Source organism: Podarcis erhardii, assembly GCF_964252035.2.
Source record: "Podarcis erhardii genome assembly, chromosome: 14".
In the NCBI taxonomy this organism is placed as follows: domain Eukaryota; kingdom Metazoa; phylum Chordata; class Lepidosauria; order Squamata; family Lacertidae; genus Podarcis; species Podarcis erhardii.
The window spans coordinates 38,541,245-38,565,702 of NC_138503.1; the positions used below are offsets into that span (position 1 = coordinate 38,541,245).

At 40.2% G+C, this 24,458-nt stretch overlaps 2 protein-coding genes across 2 annotated transcripts in view; one reads left to right on the forward strand and one right to left on the reverse strand.

Moving 5' to 3' along the window:
- The window catches only part of TMEM204 (transmembrane protein 204), a 40,603-nt gene extending 37,031 nt beyond the window's left edge, over positions 1–3,572 (forward strand). Inside the window, exon 3 of the mRNA XM_081840091.1 lies at positions 447–3,572. Within this exon, the coding sequence (XP_081696217.1) occupies positions 447–691 (245 nt within the window). The 3' untranslated portion in view covers positions 692–3,572. The remainder of the gene's footprint in view (positions 1–446) is intronic.
- IFT140 (intraflagellar transport 140) overlaps positions 1–24,458 on the reverse strand; it is a 91,945-nt gene that overhangs the window by 55,088 nt on the left and 12,399 nt on the right. The window contains exons 8-18 of the mRNA XM_081839528.1: positions 18,809–18,915; positions 17,416–17,564; positions 15,914–16,117; positions 14,724–14,796; positions 13,758–13,849; positions 12,714–12,841; positions 11,649–11,766; positions 10,583–10,713; positions 7,601–7,751; positions 6,578–6,709; positions 3,884–4,077 (exon numbers count right to left, since the gene is read on the reverse strand). Coding sequence (XP_081695654.1) covers positions 3,884–4,077; positions 6,578–6,709; positions 7,601–7,751; positions 10,583–10,713; positions 11,649–11,766; positions 12,714–12,841; positions 13,758–13,849; positions 14,724–14,796; positions 15,914–16,117; positions 17,416–17,564; positions 18,809–18,915 — 1,479 coding nt within the window. The remainder of the gene's footprint in view (positions 1–3,883; positions 4,078–6,577; positions 6,710–7,600; positions 7,752–10,582; positions 10,714–11,648; positions 11,767–12,713; positions 12,842–13,757; positions 13,850–14,723; positions 14,797–15,913; positions 16,118–17,415; positions 17,565–18,808; positions 18,916–24,458) is intronic.

Sequence of the window (24,458 nt, forward strand, 5' to 3'; positions counted from 1 at the left end):
ACTGGTTGAATGGATTTCCTTTGTGCATCTAGAAATACACAGAGTCAAACTGGTTTCCAGTCTCCTTTTCCTACTCATTTATGTAACCTTGGTTCCAAAGTTTTACGTGTCCCTTGGCTTCCTAGAATTAAACAGAAAATTTACATTGAGTGGTATTCAATGCCAAGTTTTACTCAGAGTACACTTATCAAAATTAATGGGCCTAACTTATTCATGCTCACTAATTTCAATGGGTCTACTTGTGATTAAAACCTGAGTGATATTTAACTACTCTAGTGCCAAAATCTGGAGATATATGTTTGTGCATGCACACTTTTGCACACATGAACCACTATCAGATGCACACTACTGGGCAAGATACAAAGTTCTTTCGCAACAAGTGATTTTTCTAGAATGTCTAGATACATTACTCACATATGGCATTCTATTCTGTACGTTTCTTTCAGGTTTCGTTCTGGTCATTGGGTTGGTGACCTTCTATCGTATTGGACCCTATACCAGCCTGTCCTGGTCTTGCTACCTGAACATTGGGGCTTGTCTTCTGGCCACACTGGCTGCTGCCATTCTCATATGGAACATCCTTCACCGACGGGAGGACTGCATGGCACCCAGAGTCATCGTTATCAGTCGTACCCTGACTGCTCGCTTCCGACGTGGGCTGGAGAATGACTATGTTGAGTCACCATGTTGAGAATATGTGGGTAAAAGGGGCAGACTCTTCAGCGAAGACATACAAAATGGACTGCTTTCTATGAAATATGCCATGTAATTTAAACATTGAAGGAAATCACTAAGTTCACTTTTCAATTAAAGAAGCCCAACATTATTACTTGGATGGGCTACATCTATATACATGTGTACATTATACACCACCTCTCCTCTCTGATGTACAGTGTAAAATATTAACAGCTTAACTATCCTGATGGAACTTCAGTCAAAAGTCAGGGATATTAAGGGTGGTGGCTTATGTACCCAAACCCAGGAAATGCATCACAAAAAAGAGGACAAAACAGGACAGAGATTTAAATAATGTGCACCTGCTAATTTAAATGTACTGTCGCAAATTTAGAAACAATTATTATAATTAAATAGAAACAGAATATATTTCACCATGGTGGGGAACAAGATGGTAACCTGTGTGTCTGCGCAAAGTGCTGTCCAGGTGCTAACTGTTGATGGACAGCAACTTATAAAGGCCTCCCTGTTTTCTTTCCTTATGGTTCTTTAACTTTAAACCAGGCATGAAATAGAATGCCCTTCAAATGGAGGATGACTTTAAGCAGAAGACTATAATCTGAGAAGTAGGGCACATGGCCATTCTAGGAAGATTTGAAATGTGGCAGATCTACCCAAGATGAGTTTTGTAGGACTGTGGAAAGGGGGAAAGATAACCCAATATTCCAAGCTTGAAACTTGGTTCAGAGAAAGTTCAGCCCACAATAAAAAACTTAGCTATGGAAAGTATCCTTTTTTGGATCCAATAACATATAGCACATGAAAGAGGAAAGGAAAACTTGTTCCATGTCACATTTTCATCAACATCATTCAATTAATAATGCTTGTGTAACACATACGTTATATTAAAGAGTCAACCATCCATAATGTTAAGTGCGTTCAATCTGGTAGGAACAATTATTTCTATTTCAAAATTTTCAAACCAAAAAGCTACTGACATAATAGTAGAATTTATAAAGAATGTCAGCATTTTTTTAAGGAATGAAAGTTGAAGGTTTCAAGCTTGTCTTCTTTTAAAGCAAATGTTTCAGAAAACTTCACAAGTCATTAAACCGATGATAAAGAAGTACACCCAAAAAACCCAACACCTTGTAATGTGATCCATTTATATAGTTATGTTAATAACAGTCCCTCTTTTCATCACCCTAAACAGTTACCCAGTTCAAATTTTACTACTGGGCATTTTCATATTTGGTGCTGATTTGAAAGATTCACTACTGGGTATGTACGATGCCATGTTAAAAAATTATATCAGAGGTGGATTTAAGACAGTGCAACCAGTTCCACCATACTGGACACCATGCCTAGGGATGCTGCAGGGCATCACAACTATGGTGTAGTGAATTAAGAATGGAAGGCAAGAGGCAGGGGGATGCTGAATTTTGGCCTCGCACTGGGCGCCACTGAAAATTTAAAAGACCAAAGTCCACCCCAGCTGAGAGACAAACTAAAGACGCTATCAGGAGGCGCAGGAGTAGGGTAGAGTTTGAGTTGAGTTTACTAGAGATAAAAGTTAATCCTTATTTATCTAATGGGAGTGCAAAAATATTGCCTTCCAACAAGCCTCATAATTCTGTTTGGCATAGCATTGAAATTATTGTAAAACGGCCAGGTCCAAAACACATGGAAGAAAGAAAGGTGGGAAAAGCAGGAAGTGATATGTGTGTCACATAAAACTGAAGATGCTACATTTTTGCTATAGGCATAGCCACTGAGACAGAGAGGTCAGGATGACAGAGCTGTGAACTTATATATTTACTGTCTCTTTCTCAGAGACCTGTGTAGTATATATCTTTAAATCTGTGCTTTGATTTTTGGCGTCACCAACTCATCTTCTCCACTCCACTCCACTCCACTCCACTCCCCACCCCAATTTCATTTTCTTCACAAAGAAAATAATCAAGCTGGCTCTTGAATTTCATTACAATGTAATTTGGATGCCAAATAAGGGAGAAAGCCAAGTTTGTCACTTAAGCCCCAGCACTGCAGGACAAATGTGGACAAATTAGCGCCCATAGCACACATACAGTTATTGAGGAACTATATTTATCAAGTCAACCAATAAAGACTAGAATACCGAGATGATTAGCTTTCGTTTCAAAAATCTATTGAAATACATTTCAATAGATAGTGGTGAAACAGCAAAATGAAGAGACAAATTCATTGCTTTTTCAAAACAATCATGGGTGTAAGCTCACATGTCTGTAGGCTTAATCTGTACATTTAGCAAGTGGAAAACCTATATCAGAGTAAGAATATTAAAAAGTAAGTGCAGAATACACACTAACCATTCTTGTGTGTCTCTAGTACTATGAAACTTCATACATAAAATTATTCAAGACAATTAAAGTTATAGTTCTGTGGACACTTACCTGAACACACTGGGTCTTGCTGTTGAATAGGACTGTACTGTACCTATACTGTTGTATAGGATTGTACTGTAAATAATGCAAGTTGGAACCATGAAATGAAAATTGTGTGGGCAGGCATCTATGTGTTGAAACAAATTGTCCTTCCCTGCTCTTAATTTCCCACCACACTCCACGGCTAGCCTCCAGAATTTAACACAGACTTGTAAGGCCATCTTCCTAAGACTGCACTGAATGATCACATAATCAAAAACTGGATTTTATTTTAAAATTTGCCTGGCTTGCTTTCTGGAAAAGCTCTGTATGCTAAAAATTAAATGTGCTCTAATTAACTACCTTTAATAAAATAAAATAAAATAAAATATTGGAATATTTAAGACATGTTATTTCTGCTAATATTGCAATAGCCATACTATAATAATTTGAAATTAAAAACAAATGATGGCTCTGTGGCCAGTTCTACTATTATGTTTTTGAGTCATTGTGTTTGTTGTAGAGGGATAAAGTAGCCAATGTGGTTGCCCTCAAGGGAAAAAAATTCCAAGAACTGACCAAGAGGGTTTATGTTCTGCTATAGGAGCAGACAAAGCATTCCAATGACATATCTCAAACTACCTTTGAAACTTCAGAGTTTGAAAAGGATAATAATTGGGGGCTGCATTACAAGAAATATAAGCCCAAAAGTTCAATGGGCATCTGGATTTACTTACACACCTCTTTGGATCCTAGCCAGCACATACGCAAATCTTGTAAAAACCAAACCAAGTTAGTGTCCCTACCTTTTGATGAGCTTGATGGATTTGAAGGCCTCATCCATATCCCCAATGGTGAGATAGAAGCTGAAGTTAAGCATAGCATCACATGTGGCCTTGTCACACTCTTCTAACCCAATGAAGTCGCGCAATGGCCTTCTGGCTACCATTTGATAGAGTGTTACCCCACTAGGCTCTGCCTCATCTTTATCAGCTTCAGGCTGAAAGGAAAACACAAGTCATATGATGAGCAGAATATCATTAGTTTTTCCCATGAAAAGAAATTCCTAAATAATTTTTAAGCCTGTGACAGCAGCTATATTCTTATCCAAAACAGTTCTTAGATTTTGAACACAGCCTCATATTAGCACTATACTTATTATTTTTTACCAATCTAAAAAAAGTCTTTAAAAGGAGTGCCACATGACAAAAGGGATAAACAAATCCAAAATATTTTCACAATATTTAAGGAGTACAAATAGCAACTTGCAAACCCAACCACTTTTACTTTCTGAAGATTTCACCCTTTGGGGAAAATTAAGAGTTGAGCTATTTGGAGCAATCTCTGGGACAAGTGACTATCGTACAACAGCAATGTGGAAGCTTTTTAAATGGTCTTCAACACAGTGACTTTGTAATATGAGAATTCTCCCACTTCCATTCATCTTTACAGCTCACAAGATAATGTAAATTCTACACTGTTTTAGAGGCCTTCGGCAGAAAAATGACTTGTACATATAAATAAATAATGCAGCTTATGCACTGCCAAATATAAATAAATAGATACAAATGAACTGCAGGAGTTAATAGAAGACACAACACAACACAACAAATACTGGGAAATCCTATGGTGACTCCAAATGCAACAAAGTAATTGAGAAGTCCAGTGGTGCACACCTTGATTTCACCAATAAGTATTCTTCTCTTTTCATCAACTGCCATTAGGTAATGTGTTTACATGGGTGAATCAGGGTATGCATCAACTAGTATCAACAAAAAGGCCATGCCATATTAAATGTCACAAAAGATATCACAACATCAGATATGTGGGGGGGAAATAGACAGTGAATCTTGAGTTTACTGGGCCATTGCAAGCACTTGTGAGTTGCAATTAAGGGAAGGCACTCGCACATAGACTTGAAGTATTGCATTTTCTCTCATGCCGCCCACCTCACTGACATCAAACCTACTTTTCTAAGCCTTCTAGGACTTTGTGCATAATCTTTAAGTAACAGGAACTGAAACAATGAAATCCGGGTGGGGGAGGCAAATTCATTTAATAAAGGCCAGCGAATGATACTTACGTAAGGTTTAAAGACAGAGCCTCTCCAAAACAACAACTATTGGCCAGCAGAAATGAAAAAGAAACAGAATGATAGGAGCAGCATTTTATTTAATAAAAAAAAGTATGTAGACAGAGTGAAGAATAAAACAGACAAAGCAGAAATAGTGACAGAAAATGCAATGAAACAGACAATCTGCCTCTGTTACATTGAGAGTATATAAACCTCAGGCATGGCAAGTATCTAAACTGCAGCTATTGAGGTCTTTCTTCTGTAATCTAGATGTGCCGTTTCACCCCAGTTATGTATAAGGAATATGTTATCACAGATATTCTTGCCAAAACAGGATTTAATTTTTCTCCATTTCCAAAATGCCAATGCTCTGGGTCTTGCTCTCAATTGTAATGAAGATGGGGATCAACTGCATATCCAGTATGAGTGGTGCTCTGTGCGTCACTCAAAAATGGCAGCATGGCATTGCTCAGTGTCACATCATCACTAAGACTTCCAGTTCAGTGTTAAAAAGGCAAACCAAGAAGATGGGAAGCATGTTGGTGGACTATGAACAGATTATACCATATGGAATTGGGCTGATCATGCTGCTTTTTTCTGCTACTTCCAGAGTGTCATTCTATGCACATTTGAAGAGCCCCAAATGATAGAACAGTGCAAACAAATCAAATCGCTTGTAATTTCTAGTGATTTCTTATTTGCATTGCTACTTAATTACCTCTGCTGCTGTTGGATGGAAGCGCCAAAGGATTTCATCTGCCCCACACCTACCTACTCTAAGGTCCGGAGAGTGGATATTTATATTGTTGTTCTTCCTGGAGCCTTTATCAGTCACCCCTGAAACCAGGGAGTGGCTAGAAATTCAGACTATCCAACTGTCCAGATGGTGAAATGTCCCACTCCTTGGACGGGGGGGGGGGGGGGTAACATCCGGTGCTACCTGGCAGCAGTTGGCAGGTAGCACATTTTGAAGTGGAAGAAGCTATCATCTCCTACGGTCAACATGAAACCATAAGGGAGAAGTAGTTGGAACAGCCACCACAGAAACATCAATGACTGCACTGTTAAATTACTGTACTGTCCCTCCACAGCCTTCATTAGTCACCACTGTCTTAACAAAAAAAAACAGGACTTCATGTTTTATGTAACTTTGAACTGGAGGCTGAATTTGCTTGTTTTCCTATTCTATTCCTATCTCTTTATACTTTTGTATCATGTGTACAAAACTGTAAGGCTGCAAGTGTATTAGATTGTAAGTCTGCTGTAATATTTGTACAGCACCCAGGAAGACATTAGGTGCTTTATAAATAATAACAGGCAAGTCTCAGTTTACCTTAACCTGGTCCAGAGAACAAAATGTTTCCTGCATGGAGATAAGGGGGAAGCTTTCAAGGATCAACTCTTTATAAACTCTTTGACCACTTACCTTTTTGGCAAAATAATAATGTGGCACCTCCATGCCCAAAAGAGACCGGTAGGCTGATGGCAACGGAAAGCGATCATGGAGCAAAAGCCCATGCTCTTCAGTACAGAAGAAGGATACGATCAAAACATCCACCTGGAAGGGGAAATTGAACACTATTTGGGTTTTGTGGAACAATATCCTTTTTACGGTTTGTTTTTATTTTCCATTTTCACTTGGCAGAGTTCTCAGTTAAACAACAGAACACACACCTGCTACAGATGGCCAAGTTACAGGGATCCTCTCTAAACTGATTATAAATTCACCCCACAAATCAGCCTGCACTCCAGAAAGACAGTAACAAAGCGTCCTGTATTTCAGGAACAAACCACCTCTTCACTCAACAGGGGAAGCCCCTGCAAACATTTATGTTGACATAAGCCAACCACTTTGCTGAAGAGGAGCTACAAAAACAAAACAGAGCTATATATTAGACTGCAGAACAGAGGAAGCGGCTTATACCAAGTTAAATCATTAGTGCATCTAGCTCTGTTTATACATGGGATGAGGAACATTATTTCTCCTGAGGGCCACATTCCTTCAGGGGAATTTGCCACAGGCTGAATTTTTGCTGGTGGCAGTGGGTGGGGCTATAGCCCAAAGTGGGCAAGGCTATCCACAGGCAGCTGTAATCACTCAGAGATAATGGAATTCTACACATGCACAGAGATTATCCCCCTTTTAGACACTCTGCAGGTGAAGAGAAGGTGAAAAATACCTGAATCCTGGAACTGATAGGAGACTCCTGGCTGAACCCTTCCTTATTATCAAACCCTGACAATCATTTACGCTAAACAACATGTGAACTGCTACTGTCACAAGATTTCATACAGTCAGCATTTTTTATTTTAAGTTTCAAGACCTTCAAGAAGGATTCCTCATGGCAACCAACTGAAGCATTCTAGCTAAACCCCTGAGCACAGAGTTAACATCAACAACCAATCCCTACAGTGCAACAAGCCAGAGGAGAATAGGAGAAAGACATACTGAGTTTTCTTCTGATTGCTGATTCTTGTCCAGGGACTGCTGACTTGGGTTCCGATCCATTTCACACACAAAAAGCCTTGGTTCACTTTGATCCCAAAAGTGACTAGTAGGAATACGATCACTCAGCTCTGGATATTCAGAGGTGTTTCTCCTACATAGACAACACAAGTATAAATCCAGACCACAACTACTTGTAAAACACATTCATAATTAGTAATCAAAATATAGGGTGATTTTTGGGGGGTGGGGTGAAGTGGGGGGACAAACAAGCAAGAACCAGACGACTGTATATGCTGGATTTGAAACTGTAACAGAATCAGATAGGTGAGTTCCAGCTAATGCTAGATGTGATAGATGCCATCAAAGACATATTACTTACCCCTTGAGGCTATTACAGTGGTACCTCGGGTTAAGTAGTTAATTCGTTCCGGAGGTCTGTACTTAACCTGATACTGTTCTTAACCTGAAGCACCACTTTAGCTAATGGGGCCTCCTGCTGCTGCCGCACTGCCAGAGCACAATTTCTGTTCTCATCCTGAAGCAAAGTTCTTAACCTGAAGCACTATTTCTGGGTTAGCGGAGTCTGTAACCTGAAGCGTATGTAACCTGAAGCGTATGTAACCCGAGGTACCACTGTACTGACAACTGACAGTTCAGTTAGTTTTATTAAGGTAGAACGTACAGCAAATTTGCAATCTAACAAAAGAACCAGGACACAGAAAGAAGTCTTCTCCCCGGCAAATCCCACCCAGCATGTATCATGTACACAGCATCTTGGGCTCCATTGAGAAAATGTGGGATATAAATGCAATAATGAACAAGCAAATATAATGTCTAGGCCCAATTCACAGTTCACGTCCATTGGATCAGGGGTTCTTGAGGCAGGGATCCCTGAAGCCTGAGCTGGGACCTGCACAATCCATACCCTGAGACTCTGCGCCCACTGGGGATCTGAATCAGGACTTCTGTCCCAGGAACCTACACCCCCATTTCAACCTGTCAAGGCAGGCAATGTGCTTGGAGAGACTTTTCAGGAAGGAGGCGGCATGCTAGGCTCTATTGCCACTTCTGAAGGAAGGGTGAACCACTCCTGAAGGCATAAATGGCTTTAGTCCATTCTTAAGGACTCAAGGACTGAAAGATGCTCACCTTCAGCTCTCCATGGTGCTGCAACTAAAAGCCTCCCTTGCCCCATGGGCATCTTTGCTGAGGACAGGACAGCCCAATGCTAACTCATTAACAGCAATAAATGCATATTCCAGAGGGAGGGGACAGCCCAATGCTAACTCATTAACAGCAATAAATGCATATTCCAGAGGGAGAAAAGAAATAAGCCAACATGTAGGGCCACCTTATTTAATCAACTCTCCCCAGAAACTCATGAGAACATGAGGCCCACCAAATTCCAATTGGGGTTAGTGTGTACAGATGAGAAAGACTGGATGGGAACACACCTCCCCTATAAACACTATGAAAATGATGCTGAATATTGGTTAACAGGAGATTCAGTTTTACAGTGACCCCTGGTGGACTGTTTAAATGTTTATAAACTACCGTACATTTCCGTTTAAAACCATAATCAAAAGCAGCACTGAAAGCAATTCTAAAATCATAGTGATTAATATAAGAGAAAATAAAAACTAAAATTATAGAACATAAAGCCAACTATCAGCAACAAAAAAGTGCCAATAAAAACTTGACTAACTGTAGATTTCTGTGCAGTTTTTTTAAAGAACAGAGTAATGCAGAAACAGGACATAATGATCTTATAGGTGAACATATGTGAAAGTGAAACTGATTCATCCATCCCTACATGGCACTAATATCAAACACTATAGATTGTTGTTCATAGCAGCTTATTCTTGTGTGAGGCAGCTTTAAGTTCCCTCCGCTGGGTGAGTATAGCAGCAATGCTATAATGCAAAACAATAAGCCAAATAAGACAGATTCCAAATACAACTAAATAATTAGGAATTTTGGTGGTTCTAGCTGCTGATACTTACGTAAGGTTTATAGACAGATCCTCTCCCAAACAACAACTACTGGCCAGCAGAAATGAAAACAAACAAACAAATGGAATGACAGGAGCAGTAAAAAAAAATTTTAGGGAGGGAAAGAGGGAACCAGTGCACACATTAATACAGGTAAAGTAGAAATAATGACAGAAAATGCAGCCTGTCTTGCATGAATGGTACTGTGTACACCACCCTAAAAGAATGGCAGCATGGCATTCTTCCTTGACACATCATTGCTACTTTATCATGGTGCTTCCTGGAGACTTCCAGTTCTGTATTGTAGTGCCAAGCCAAGAGGAAGGGAAGCATGCCAGTGGACTGAGAACAGAATATAATGCACAGAGTTGGGCTGGTACTGCTGCTTTTTCTTAGAAATATTAAGTCCCCCTTTGTGGCAGTCACCCCTGCCATTGGGAAGAGGGAAGTGATACAGTTACCTCTATAAGGTGATGCTCTACCCTTAGCAACCAAAACAATTGGTACCATGGGAAGAAGACATGGAGCTTAGCATTAATTGATAAACTGAACTGATTATGCCCAGCTGCATAACAGTAAATATTGTGAGGCTTTTCAAAAGACTAGGACCCTTTATCTCTTTTGTGGGGAAAAAATATTAGTGCTGTTCTGTGAACTCTTGCACAATAGCTAGCAGAAGACTTCTCACAGAGCCATTCCACAAGGGGTTGTGTTTAGTATAGTATAGTATAGTATAGTATAGTATAGTATAGTATAGTATAGTATAGTATAGTATGTGAGCGTATGTACATGTGTGTGTGCGTGCGCACGCGCACTATAGTATATCAAAGAGTAAATAAGAAATATACAGGCTGTACTGTGTAACTTCTAAGTGGTCTATAAAGCAGTCTTCAGGTGAGCTTGTGCAAATAATTAATGTTTTTTCCACTCTCATTAATTAATTCACATCAATAATCTCTCCCTCCACCTCAGGCTCAAAAAGCATTCTCACCCTTCAGCCTCCTGTCCAATGGAGATCATTTCCCTGGCATCCTTCTGTTGCCCAGATTGGAAATCAAACAGAGTGACTGTGTCCATTTCAATGTCATAGAAACAGATCTTGGAGTCAAGACTCCCATCAGCCTACAGAAGTATAAATAAGAGATGTTGAACAGGAAAAGACAGCCTAATTGTCTCATTCTAGTCACTATGATCTATGATTCATAAAACTGAAGATTAATAAAAAACAATATGGGATGGAAGAAACAGAGCAAGAAGAAAGAAATTTACAAAGCAGCCAAGATGGTTCTCTAGGTGTTCTCAAACTTGGTCAAGTAGTTCCTCAAATCACATTGATTCTTGAATTACCATTGTTTTAAGGTGCATAGTGCACAAATTTATTTGATTTGATTTACCCACTATAATATATGCTTGTGATATGTGTGTGTGCATATCTATCTATCTAGACAGTGGAGTTTATTTGAAAAGTCAAATCCATCTTAACAACAGCTTTTGGTTTCTGCCTGTACCTCCAGCATCTACAGAACTGGCAGAGTTGAAGAAATAATCCAAAGAAACATTGTACTTTGCAATCCAGAATGGCATGGCATGGGAGAAATCTATTCTATAACATTCTGGACTCCATGTAGAAGCTTGCACTAAAATCACACTAGGGTGAAGTATGGAACCTGTAGCTGTTTGTCCTGCAGTGTGATACTGGCAATCTAGTGCAGATGGCTGCATTTTGGTAAAGCTGGTTCAGATTGGTGCCAAGCCATGGCTGAGTGTTATGTGAATTAACTTTTGTGTTTGCCTGCTCCCTCAATCCTTTGCGTGTTCCTTTTCTCCTGGTTTAGTGTTAGTCCTGGTTTACAGGCAAATCATGGTTTCCCAATAAATAAGCTGAGAAATCAGAACACGAATGCACATAGGTAGTTCACAGAGCATCAAGCTATGGCTTCAACGCAGTCTATAATAAACTGATCACAGATTTGTCCCAACAAGAGATTCATTGTTGGCCTAGCCATTCCATGCCCCATTCAGGTTTTAGTCATAGGCAAGGGACAGTCCAGACTCACCTTGTTGATGAGGATGCTAACTTTGTTGCCACTTGCGTTACACTTTACAGATGCAATCCCACTAGCACCTGGAACCAGATCACCCAGGGCCTTGCTACTCGAGTGTGCTTTTGCCTCCCTATGGGGGAGATGAGGCAGTTAGGGCAGTCTGCTCAACAAGAGCAAGCTCTTCACCAAAATTATGGGAATATATGCATCATAATAAAATCCTCCTAGTTATCCAATTTGGTCTTAAGATAGCTGCCTTTTTGGTAACCACAAGAGTCATTTCTGGCTCATTTGTGAGTCACTTCATATATTAATTTATCACACGACCCTCGCTTCTTTGTAAGAAGCCAGCGTGTATCCTCATGTGCAATGACTTTTTTTTGCTCTGCACACACAGAGCAAAGTTCGCTGAGGCTAACTGCAGGTTCCCATTGTGCCAATACTTGGCAAAACATATAATGTGCATTTATGAGAAGCATTGGCATATGTCCCATTCTCCTACAAAGCAATGATATCCACATGGTAAGTAATCTTTGAGGAGCAATCCACAGTGAGGAAGAAAATGGCTCATTATGTTATTAGTCAATATCATATCAGATGGAATTACAAGTTCTTTCCTTCCCACACAAACTCTGCATGCCTGCTCTATGCTAGCAAGCGCAACCATGTTGACTTCTGCACTACAAGTATAAAAGAAATATCATAGAATACACCAAAAAGTATGTGACACAACCAGTACTGTGCCTGACCTACCTTAGAAAACTTCAGCATCTACAAATGTTCTACATGTTGAATCATGAAAAGAAATTATACTTGAGCCATATTTTAATACAAACAGAATTATCTATTATCATGATAATGTCTGAAGCCTCTTGCAAATTCTGAGTCACTACAGGTCATCTCTGCTACACAACTGTACTTCTTAAGAAATTCAGTTTATATTCATTACGTAAATCTATAAAACAGAAAAAATCTACCCCTCATATTTTAATGACAAGAATAACGTTTCAATAATCCTTAAATTTAAAAAGGAACCAAAATATATATAATCAAGTTCCATTAATTGTTTATTTGTACCTGCGAGAAAGATCAAAGATTTTAAAGTGAGCCAGGTCTGTTCCCACAGTCAAGAAATTTCCACAGACACTTAGGAGGCATGGATTCCCTTCAGATTCAGAGAACACCAGCAGCTGCTTTACAGTGCCCTAGCAGAGAAAAAGAGCAGCAACTTTAAAACCATCACTTTCCTTTCATTGATATATTACCACAAAAGACAATTTTGACTCATTACCAAGTAGACCCACAGCACCATATCTAACAAAGACATCAAAATGTTTCAAAAGAAAAAAGTTACCCTCCACAACTGTCCAGTTCTACCAATCTGAAGCTTTAACATCACATATTAACTGTAGGATCTATCTATCTATCTATCTATCTATCTATCTATCTATCTATCTAAATATTTGGGGTCACAGTTTCCAAAATAGATGTCTGAATGTTATCTGTCATCAGCACACACACTCACAGGAAAGAAACAACAAATTATGAACCCTAACCCTAACCCTTTCAGATGTCACTGGACTACAACTCTCATACATTTTATTTATTCGAGTTATATCCTGCCCTTCCTCCTGACACAGTCCTGACCACTGGCCATGCCAGTTGTGATTGATGGGAATTGGAGTCCAAGAAAATTCGGAGGTTTCCTACCTCAGTTCTACAGGGAACCATAACACACAAATGAAATGAAGGCAGGGGGAAGAGACTGGAAAAATTAGATAGTTCTTCCTCACAGGTATTTTCTCCAATTGAGGAAAAATGGGAGGGGAAAGTGCATGTTGGATAGGGCAGAGATCAAGGGGAAAGGCCGTTTTTAATTAATTTTTGTGGCCTTCTGCGTTTCTACATAGGATTAGGCTGCCAAGTGTGCCTTTTTGATCTAATCATCGTCACTTTTATGTAAGCAGGTTTGGCAGGAAGGATAAACAATGACATTACTATTAAGTGGCCTGATTGTATTGGTAAGACTGCCTTTGGTTCTGCTACCAAATGTCGCCCTGCCACCCTTCTTCATGAGGCAGCCACCTGCAATCATCCTCACATAAAAATTGGCTTGCTTACCTGCCAGGTGCGAACTTGAACACGATTTGGCTCAACTGTGTAAAGATTTTCTTCATGCATAGCCAGCACGGGGGAATCACAAGGGAAAGAACCTGGAACCACATAAGAGAGAACTTCTCCATTACAATCACAACCTATTGAAACAAACAGTTAAAAGTTCCATCCAGATGGTCCATAAAATATGTGTAATTTCCAATTAATCATCATCACATTCTTCCATCAATCAGTGTAGCACTCAGCAAAATGATCACTACTTTTCTCCTACCTTGTCTTTCATGGATCAATTCTATCCAAGATCAAATGTAAAAATGTAAATGAGGCTATTTTTTAAGTACAGCAAACTGCACTACAGAAAGTGTTTCCGGCACCATATTAAATAAGGCTCCTAAGGTAGCATGGGCAGGAAATAATATTGGATCTTACTGCACCTACTTGACTTCAATACTATTCAGAGTTTATAAAACATACAATGCCTGCTTTTTAACCAGATCCAATAAAAAGAGCACCAGGGACGCAGCCTCCTGAACATAGTGAATTCATGTGCTCAGTCTTTGGTAATTATATTCTGCATACTTTTATGACTCTGCTGCCTCTCTAGGCCACCATTTATATTGTGCAAACTGGTAATATATATAAAAGAATACTAATATATATATAATATAATATATATAAAAGAAGAAGAGGTACTGAGTCTGGATGTGGGAAATCTCCACTCATCACTAAGTAGTCTTGGAAAAAGCACTAACTTCCAGCACAGCCTATATCACAAGGCAAAAAAAAAAACCCCAACAAGCACCATAGAGAAAGGATGGATTGTAAATATTTAATACTTAAATACTTAAATACATAAATACATACATACATACATACATACATACATACATACTATGGCTGTATAAACATCCTCAGGGTACTTTGCATCCAACATCCACACTCACAAGTTACTCTGAAGTCCCTTCATCTTACCTGAATTTCGTGCAGTGGCAGCTGAGAGTTCGAAGATAGCAACTTGCTTTCCATTCCAGAATGCTACAGCATCCTAAGGTTTGCCATAGAATTTTAAAAAAATGCATCTTAAAACTTGTGCTTTGCAAACAGTAAATACAAAAACCAGTTTTTGCTAAATGCTACCACCCTTTACTACTAGCAACCAAGGACGAATTTATCAATAAATTGCAATGTTATGGCAATTAATTTGTTTGAATGGCAGGCCTATTTTCTATTACATATATTTTGTTCTATAAGCAATGGAAATTCAGGAGATGACTCTATGGGGAATTAAAACCAGAATTTTTTAAAAAAGAATGTTTTCATGGAATATTCTTATACTATTATGAGAGATGGGGGGAGTTTTATACCAGATTAATCTGACAGTAAATATGTAAAATGAATACAAATGAGCTTTTTCAGACTAAGACAGTAAGAAAGCAGTGAAGGTGTTCTGCGTCTTGTTGCTAGGAAAGGATGTTACACCCATACAGACAAGGCTTTGCACTGAACTGCTAGACTTGTTTAGATGTCATGCAACAGCAACAAAGATTCAAATCCACTCCCCTCTGCACCCATGTAAATATTTATGTTAACATCAGGGGGCTAGGAAAACCCTATGGTAATTTTCCTCTCTACAGGCAACAGCAGAAGGAGGTTGGGATTTGGAGGGTGGAAAAGCCTTGGTATAGCAGTTGACTGTCATATGCTCCTTTTCTCTTGAGGAAAACCTTGCAATTTTGTTTTTGCACAAAAGATGATAACAGAGTGCTGTCTGCACCTATATGAACTTGCCAAACAGCTGAGATTATAATTAGAGTCCCTCCTCCAGGTATCCTTGCCTGCAGAATTATCAGAGTAGCTACCAAACAGAGGGCCTTTCCTGGGCTTCTAACCCAACTGTGGGAACCCCAAGGAAGATCTGCCTAAAATATTTGTAGTTATCCTTTAGGTCTGTCCTGTCTACTCTAAGTTTTGGTAGTTAACTCTGGTGGCTTCATCTCATGTATTGTGTTTTTGTTTAGTTTTATGTGCTTTACTGGCTGGTGCATCCATTATCACTGCTGCTCTGCATCCAATTTTTAAAAATAAACAAACAACATATTTTCCATCCCCCCACAAAGAACCCCAACCTGACAAGAAAATCTATTGGCAGTGATGCAAGTTACCTTAGTGCAACACACTCCATTGACGTGCATGTCGATGCGAAGGTTGTCAGTCATTCCTGTGCTGAAGGAGGTAATATTGAATAGGTTTGGCGAAATTTGCACCACTGCCACTTGCTGGTGAAAGTGTGACAACATTGCCTGTTCATTAAGGATTGCTACAGAGCTGCCTGTGTTTACAGCCAACAAATTTTTTTTGGATCCCCACTAGAGACAATATGAAGAAAGAGAGATTAAGTACAAAAAGTAACTCATTTTAAATAAGAAAATTAACACAATGCATTTGAACTAGAGCATTGGATTCTTAAAAAAGCATGAGCAAAAAGTGAATACCACTTACATTATTTCTTTTTTAAAATGTTAACTCAGTGAAGTTCAAAATTCTATAGCAGTTTTCATGCTTGTGGATTTGGAGTGGAATGGGAATTGGCTTCTGGGCCAGCCCCAGGAGCACCTACCCAACTGGAAGCACTGATACAAGAAGAGCCTGTGCTGCCACTACCCCTCTGGCCCACCCAAGGATGTCACATGGCCCTTCTTTGACTTAGGGGATTCCTGAGTGAAGTCCTAGCACAATTACAGTCTCCTCTGCTTCAACAGGTTGGACCCCTTTAAATCAAGAGGCTCCTCTCAACAAAAGCAGAGCTAGCTATTGAGATAGAGCTGTAGTTCCTATTTAAAGCTTGGTCTGAGAATGACTGCTGCTGAAGCAACATCTGTACCCATGGAGTCATTTTAAAAAAAGTTTGATCTTTTATCATGTTTTTAATATTCTGTTGGGAGCTGCCCGTGGACGGGGTATAAATAATAAACAAATTAACTCATGGCCCTCTAGACAGCCTACTCCCATCAGTGCCAGACAGCATAGTCAATGTTAAGGGATGATGGGCAACACTGGTTAATACTGTAACTTCTGATAAGACAGAGTATATAGAAATTTTGAAAGCAGTTCCCAAATTGTTTTAATTTTACCTGATGTGACTTCTATAGCTTACAAAACTCCTCTTATGTGGAAGGATATATCCTATGGAATTTTGATGAAAAACTAGTTGTCAGCTCATGAAATCTTATCAGATACAAAAATTTGTCACGGTTTCTGTCCTCTGTGAAATATTTTTTAAAGACAGTTGGGGAGGACTGGGAAATGTACAGATGTTTCCTTTTGCAAGTAATTCAGGAACCATGAGTCAAGTGAAACCAATGTGCCAAATAGGTCGGGAGGGGAAACCAGCAAGATTCATAAAAGTTACAGAAATCAGAGGCACACATCTGCCCAACGAGAGTCCAGCCCTATGCTACTATAATTGGACATGCAATCATATATATGCATACCTACTTAAAATAGGGGTTGGGAGAGAAGAGCAAGGAGGAAGGGTGGCAGCAGCGTGTTTCAGGCAGTTTGATCTGTGCACCAAACCTGCTTACTGTTGAACACATCCTCCATGGTACACACTATTACACCTAAATAAACAAAAAAGTAGAAAGGAATATATTCACTGCTTTACCTGTATTTGAATTATATTCCCCTCAAGCTCAGTAGGTGCTTGAAGCTTCCAGCTGTCCTTGGCTTCCTGTGAGCAAGTGCTTTGGGAAGGGGATGCCACCTTCCTCCACATAGCTATCTTCCCTCTGTCGGTGCCAGCTGATAGGAGACCTGCAAAATACACCACACTCTTCTGATCAGGTCAACATCATCATCATTTATATTGGACTATATAAAACCCAACAATCTATCACGCTCTAGCCTAAGCAATCAAGACTGTATAACACAACTTGTGTTTGGAAAGGGATGGGAACCCTGTGGCTCTCAAGAGGTTGTTGGATTATGATTCCCATCATCCTGTCCATGCTGTCTGACACTGATGGGAGTTGTGAGTTCCAACAACACCGGGGGGGGGGGCACAAGTTCCCCACCACCGTGTAAACCTTTGCCTAGTGTATGCACTGTAAGAAGAATCCCCAAGAAAAGTAATCAGCTTTTCTCTACAGATGTGGCAATGGCAGGGAAGCTAGCAACAAGTTGTAAAAATGAAAGGTGCATATAGAGGAGCTAGACAAGGACAACAGGGTAATAAAGCCCTAGAGTGAGATGTGGGGTGATGAAAAGAGGAAAGGATTGAGGGAGATATAGGGAGGAGGTAGAGCTTGGAGGAAAAGGGTAGGAGAAGTAGAGAAACAAAGGATTTCAGTTTTAACATTGAAAGAGACAAGAATGGCAGCCACACATAATACTAAGCTAGCCAAATTTAATATAGTAAGTCACACACTGTACAAATAACTTGAATCTGTATTCAGGACTAAGAACACTCCATAGCCCTTGGTAAAACTTGAATGTTTGGCACACAGCACAAATGCAGCCTCCAACAGTGGCTTGGGATATTAAGGGGAAATTGATCAGTGAAGTGTATTAAAAGTATCTGTACCTCCAACTGCCTTTCAGTTCTCCCCACTGCTCAGCACCTATCTCTGGCTTCTTTGCCAGCCTGGCCATATATTTCTTCCAGATTCTGAACAGCATTCAGTGTCCAAATGGCACAAAATAAAGTTTAATGCTAGCAGTAATGTATTGCTGCCCTGTTACCTGCACCGAGCCTTTAGAAGTGGAAGGCCAAGGAATAATCTATGTGTGAAGGCGCATGTCCTACCTAATACCTGTTAAAATTCCTCTTACAATTCATATGTTTATTTTACAAGCTCCTTCATTCTGTTAGGGATTATTATTCCAGTAGCACAGTTCTCCAGTCACATTTATACTACATATAAGAAAGTTACATTTTAATTTCATAGCAATTTCAATAGATACTTTCCACCAAGCAGAGTGTAATTGAATGAATACCATGGGACTGCAAATTTGAATAACTGGGTCATCAGAAGTCAATGAAAGAAGTTCTTCCTCACCTTTAGCATTGCAAAAGGAAACACAGTTGAGGCACTCTCCTATTTCAAACCCAAGCTGCTCATCCAGATCCAGTACATAGTTCTCACCTTTCTCCAAGTCCCAGAACCTACAGAGAAAGTACAGAGGAGGGTAGATAATAAATCACCTTGTCAACAGCTGGCCACAGGCACAGATCCTGCCCTCAGCTTTTCTCCTCCACATTTGCCTTTTTGGTGTAGCTTCTGCTCTTTTGTAGCAACCTTTACGCACAATGAAGTCCTCCTTGCCTCACTTAGCACTGCTCCAGGGAAGTAACAGCTAATGGTAGAACACACTATAATGGCATACTGTGCCTTATCCTGGATTGCTATGCCTTATCCTGGGGCTCTCCACATTTGGCAGGGCGGAGGGCGGCTACTACAATTCTCCCCATCCCCATCCATTGCCATGGCATGTCAGAGACCAGGCTGAGGAGTACAACTCTGATGAGGAATGGTGGGAGCCTACTCCTACCCCTGCTCATGGCCAGGATCCTGAAACTCCCCAGGAGCAGTAGAGGAGTGTTGATTCGGAACAGTGGTTTGCTGAGGGTCACAGTTCGGAAGATAATAGTTGGGCAGAACAGTAATAAGAAGAAAGGAAAGAGAATGAGATAGCAGACTCTCTCTCACTGGAAGATGTACATCCTCTCAGCCCCAAGGCTAGGAGATTAGATAAGGTGGCTTCGCAAAAGGCTCAATGGCTGAGAAATTAGGTTGCTAGGAGACGAGAGAACAGAAGTGACTAGAGGGAAGTGGGAGGAACCTTAATTAGGAGCACCTGCACTCTGAGAATGGTCGCTTGTTCTTTTGTTGCATTCATTAAGCATTTTTGTTACTGGTAAGAGACTGCTTTCTCTTTGTACTGCTTATCTACGGCCAAGTGGGGAGGAAGCCAAGCTCCCAAAGCCTGACATGGTGGCTGGAGCTGATGGGAATTGTAATCCAACATCTGGAGTGCACCAGGTTGGGAAGTCTGCTATAATCCTTTTAACAACAACACTGCAGCATTTACATAAAAAGGTAAAGGTACCTCTGCCCATACGGGCCAGTCTTGACAGACTCTGGGGTTGGTGCGCCCATCTCACTCAAGAGGCCAGGGGCCAGCGCTGTCCGGAGACACTTCTGGGTCACGTGGCCAGCGTGACAAGCTGCATCTGGCGAGCCAGCGCAGCACAGCTCACGGAAACGCCGTTTACCTTCCCGCCAGTAAGCGGTCCCTATTTATCTACTTGCACCCGGGGGTGCTTTCGAACTGCTAGGTTGGCAGGCGCTGGGACCGAGCAGCGGGAGCGCACCCCGCCGCGAACCGCCGACCTTTCGATCGGCAAGCCCTAGGCGCTGAGGCTTTTACCCACAGTGCCACCCGCGTCCCCAGCATTTACATAGCACATTTCAAATGTTCCAAGGCCTTCACATACATTCTCCCAGTAACCCTTATGACAAATCCACAAGCTAGAACAGCATTATTATTCACATGTTTGGGGGCAGAGGTTGAAGATAAGAGGCTTTCCTAAAGCCATCTAGCAAGTGTGTAGCATAGGCAAGATTTGTTGAATCTGCAGCTCACATTCTTATTGGCCCTCAATATGGTGACCCTTTAAAATGGGGGCAAATGCTAAAGACATTTTAAGCTCCCCCTAGAGGATTTGGGATTTAAAGCAGTGACATTGTTTTACTTTCTTTTTCCCGGCCTCCTGTTTGACTGTTACCATCTGGGCCGCTGTTTTCTCATGGGAACAACTCAGCTTGACCTTGACTTTTAGATAACTTTGGAATGAGTGGCGCAAAAAAAAAGGGACCAAAAACCAGACAAACAACTCTAACAACCTTAACCGCAGCCTCACAGGCACGCAGATCATCTGTGCCTACTTTGCCTTCTGAGGAAGAAGCTGCTTCCCTGCCACGGGCAGGGGAGGGAGAAACTGAGGAATTACAATTGGAAGATATGGCCTCAGGAGCAACTGGCTCTATTTTAGAGAAAATTCTTGAAAAATTGGAGTCTTTGGATAGAAAAGTTGATCAGCAAATAGCTAAAATTGATCAAAATACAGAATGTTTAAATAGACTAACTGGACAAGTTGCACAGAATGCACAAGCAATTGGAGAACTGAAGGAGGCTGCAGGTGAAAATCAGAAATTGGCTGAGGATACCAGCCAAAGATTGGGAGAGTTAGAAAAAGAGGTAAGACCACTCAGTAAACAAGTAGGTGAACATCAGACCTATCTTTCTATGATAGAACTGCGGAACAGGGAGACCAACTTAAGGATAAGGTCGGTACCAGAAGTGGAAGAAGGCAACCTAGCTGAGTTTCTGACTAAAGAATTTTCCAAGTTTTGGAATCTAGAGGAAAAAGACTTTAAAATCGTATCAGCTTTCAGGCTTGGAAGACTTATAAAGAAAGAGAAGCCCAGAGACTGTTTGATAACATTGAGATCAAAGGAGGAAAGGGACAAGATTTTGGGCCTGCATTACGGAAAGTCACTGGACATTTTGGACAAAAGAATTGAAATCTACAAGGATATCCCTAAACAACTGTTGGACCTTAGATCTGATTATTTGGAGCTAGTAAGATTGTTGAGGAGCAACTCAATCATCTTCAGGTGGGATTTTCCCCAAGGATTATCTTTCACTTTTAGAGGGAAGAAGATTAAAATTAGAGCACTGGAAGACAGAGATAAGTTTCTGACTGCTTACGGAGAGGACCTCCACAAAGGACTTGAACTACCCTCGGGGCCTGAACCACCAGGGGTACCTGCACCCTCGGACCCTGAAGACCCGGAGAACAAAGTACCACCCCAAGGAAAATAACCAGATTTATTCAGGATGTCTCTGCAACTTTTGAGCTGGAATATAAATGGCTGCAACATCCCGGAAAAAAAGGAGGAAAATTTTTCACATATTAAAAAAGGAACAATTGGACATTATTTGTTTACAAGAAACACATGTGACTAGGCTCCACAGAAAAGTATTAATAAATAAAAGGCTTGGCCAGGAATTCATATCTTCGGACATAGTAAAGAAGAGAGGTGTGGTCATATATGCAAAAGAGAGCCTTTCACCTAAATTTCTATTTAAAGATGAACATGGAAGAATTTTGGCAATCGAAATACAACACCAAGGAGAGAAAATCCTGATATTAGGAATTTACACCCCAAATGAAGGAAAATCGGAATTTTACAAGAAGTTGCATGAGACCATGATGGACTATCTGGACTACAACAACATCATTATGATGGGAGATATGAATGGGGTCGTATCAACTAACATGGATAAGTCACAAAGCCAAAACGTCACAAAAGACGGAAGACTACCAAAGACCTTTTTTGAAATGACAGACAATATGGATTGGATTGATATTTGGAGAATGAAGAACCCCTTGGGAAGAGAAGGAACATTTTTCTCTGAAGCCCAGCTGACTTGGACAAGAATCGACCAAATATGGATAACTAGAGGTCTGGCACCCAAGGTCAGAAAGGTGGAAATCTGCCCAAAGACCTGCTCCGACCATAATGCACTGAAAATGGATATGACACTATTACCAACCGGTTCCTTTAGATGGAAGATGAATGACAATTTGTTTAGAGATCAGGACATCATTAAGAAGGCCCAAAAAGCTTTGAAGGACTACTTTGAGATAAATATGAACACTATGGTGGAAAAAAGAACTATTTGGGATGCAAGCAAAGCCGTGATGAGGGGGTTCTTGATACAACAGAACGCTGTAAAGAAAAGGACACAAAATGAGAGGAAAGATAAGATTTTGGAGGAAATTAAAGAATTAGAGAAGAAGTTAAGATTAAATCCGAAGTCACAGTCGATTCTGAGAGAAATCAAACTTCATCAAGCACAATATTCTAAACTGATAAATCAGGAAATAGAGTGGAAGATTAAACTAATGAAACAAAAAACCTTTGAATCGGCAAACAAATGTGGGAAACTGCTAGCGTGGCAGTTGAAGAAGAGACAAAAATTAAACACAGTTACAAATTTGGAAATTGAAGGAAGAAACATTCAGAACCCCGCGGAGATTAGAAAATGTTTTCAGAAATATTTCAAAAAATTATACACTCAAGGGCCGCAGGATGAGGTTGAGATTAAACAATTTTTGGGAAAAAATGGACTTAAAAAACTGTCACAAGAAAATAGATCACTCCTGAACAGTAAAATAACACGACAAGAGATTGAACAAGCCATTCAGAACATGCAACTGGGCAAATCTCCAGGGCCAGATGGGCTGACCTCCAAGTACTATAAGACATTAAAAGACTATTTGATACAACCACTGATGGAGGTTAGCAATGAAATTATGAAGGGGAAGAGGGCGCCGGAATCGTGGAAGGAAGCCTTTATCACATTGATACCAAAATCAGAAGCTGAAAAGACACAACTTAAGAACTATCGTCCCATCTCTCTTTTAAATGTGGATTACAAAATATTTGCAGACATTTTGGCAAGTAGATTTAAAAAAGTTTTAAATGAAGTAATTCACAAGGACCAGGCAGGCTTTCTCCCAGGTAGACATTTGTTTGCTAATACAAGGAACATTATTGACATTTTGGAACTTTTGCAAACAGACATAAATACAAAAGCAGTGTTAATTTTTATAGATGCGGAGAAGGCCTTTGACAATATTTCCTGGAAATTTATGAAGGGAAATCTAAAAGAAATGGGAGTGGGACGGGGTTTTGAGAATGGGATTGATGCAATATACTCAGAACAAAAGGCTAAATTGATAGTTAACAATGTGGTTACAGAAGAGTTTAAAGTCGAAAAAGGAACACGACAAGGCTGCCTTATTTCCCCTTTGCTATTTATTTCGGTTCTGGAGGTGCTCTTGAATATGATTAGAGGGGACCGGTTGGTGGAAGGAATTCAGGTCGGAGCGAAACAATATAAACTTAAAGCTTTTGCAGATGACCTAGTTTTGACTCTGCAGGAGCCAGAATCTAGTACGAAAAGAGTATTACAATTGATTCAGGACTTTGGTCGGGTGGCGAGATTTAAATTAAACAAACAGAAAACCAAGGTGTTGGAAAAAAACTTGACAGATACAGAGTCAGAACGGTTTCAGAGAGAGACAGAATTGAATGTGGTTAAAAAAGTAAAGTACCTAGGGGTAAATATAACAGCAAAAAATCTGAGTCTATTTAAGGATAACTATGAAAAATGTTGGTCAGAAATTAAGAGAGACTTAGACAGTTGGACAAAATTGAAACTTTCTTTGTTAGGCCAAATTGCTGCTATTAAGATGAATGTATTGCCAAAAATGTTGTTTTTGTTTCAAACACTACAGATTGTGGACAAGACGGAGTGCTTCCGGAAGTGGCAGAGAGATATTTCTAAGTTTGTTTGGCAGGGCAAAAAGCCCAGAATTAAGTTTAAGATATTAACTGATGCGAAAGAAAGAGGGGGCTTTGCCCTGCCAGACTTAAAGTTGTACTATGAGGCCGCAGCTTTCTGCTGGCTAAAAGATTGGCTACTTCTTGAAGACACTGATGTACTGGATTTGGAAGGTTTTAATAATGCTTTTGGTTGGCATGCATACCTATGGTACGACAAAGTTAAGATCAACAAGGCCTTTAAGAACCATATTGTCAGAAAAGCAGTGTTTAATGTCTGGACAAAATA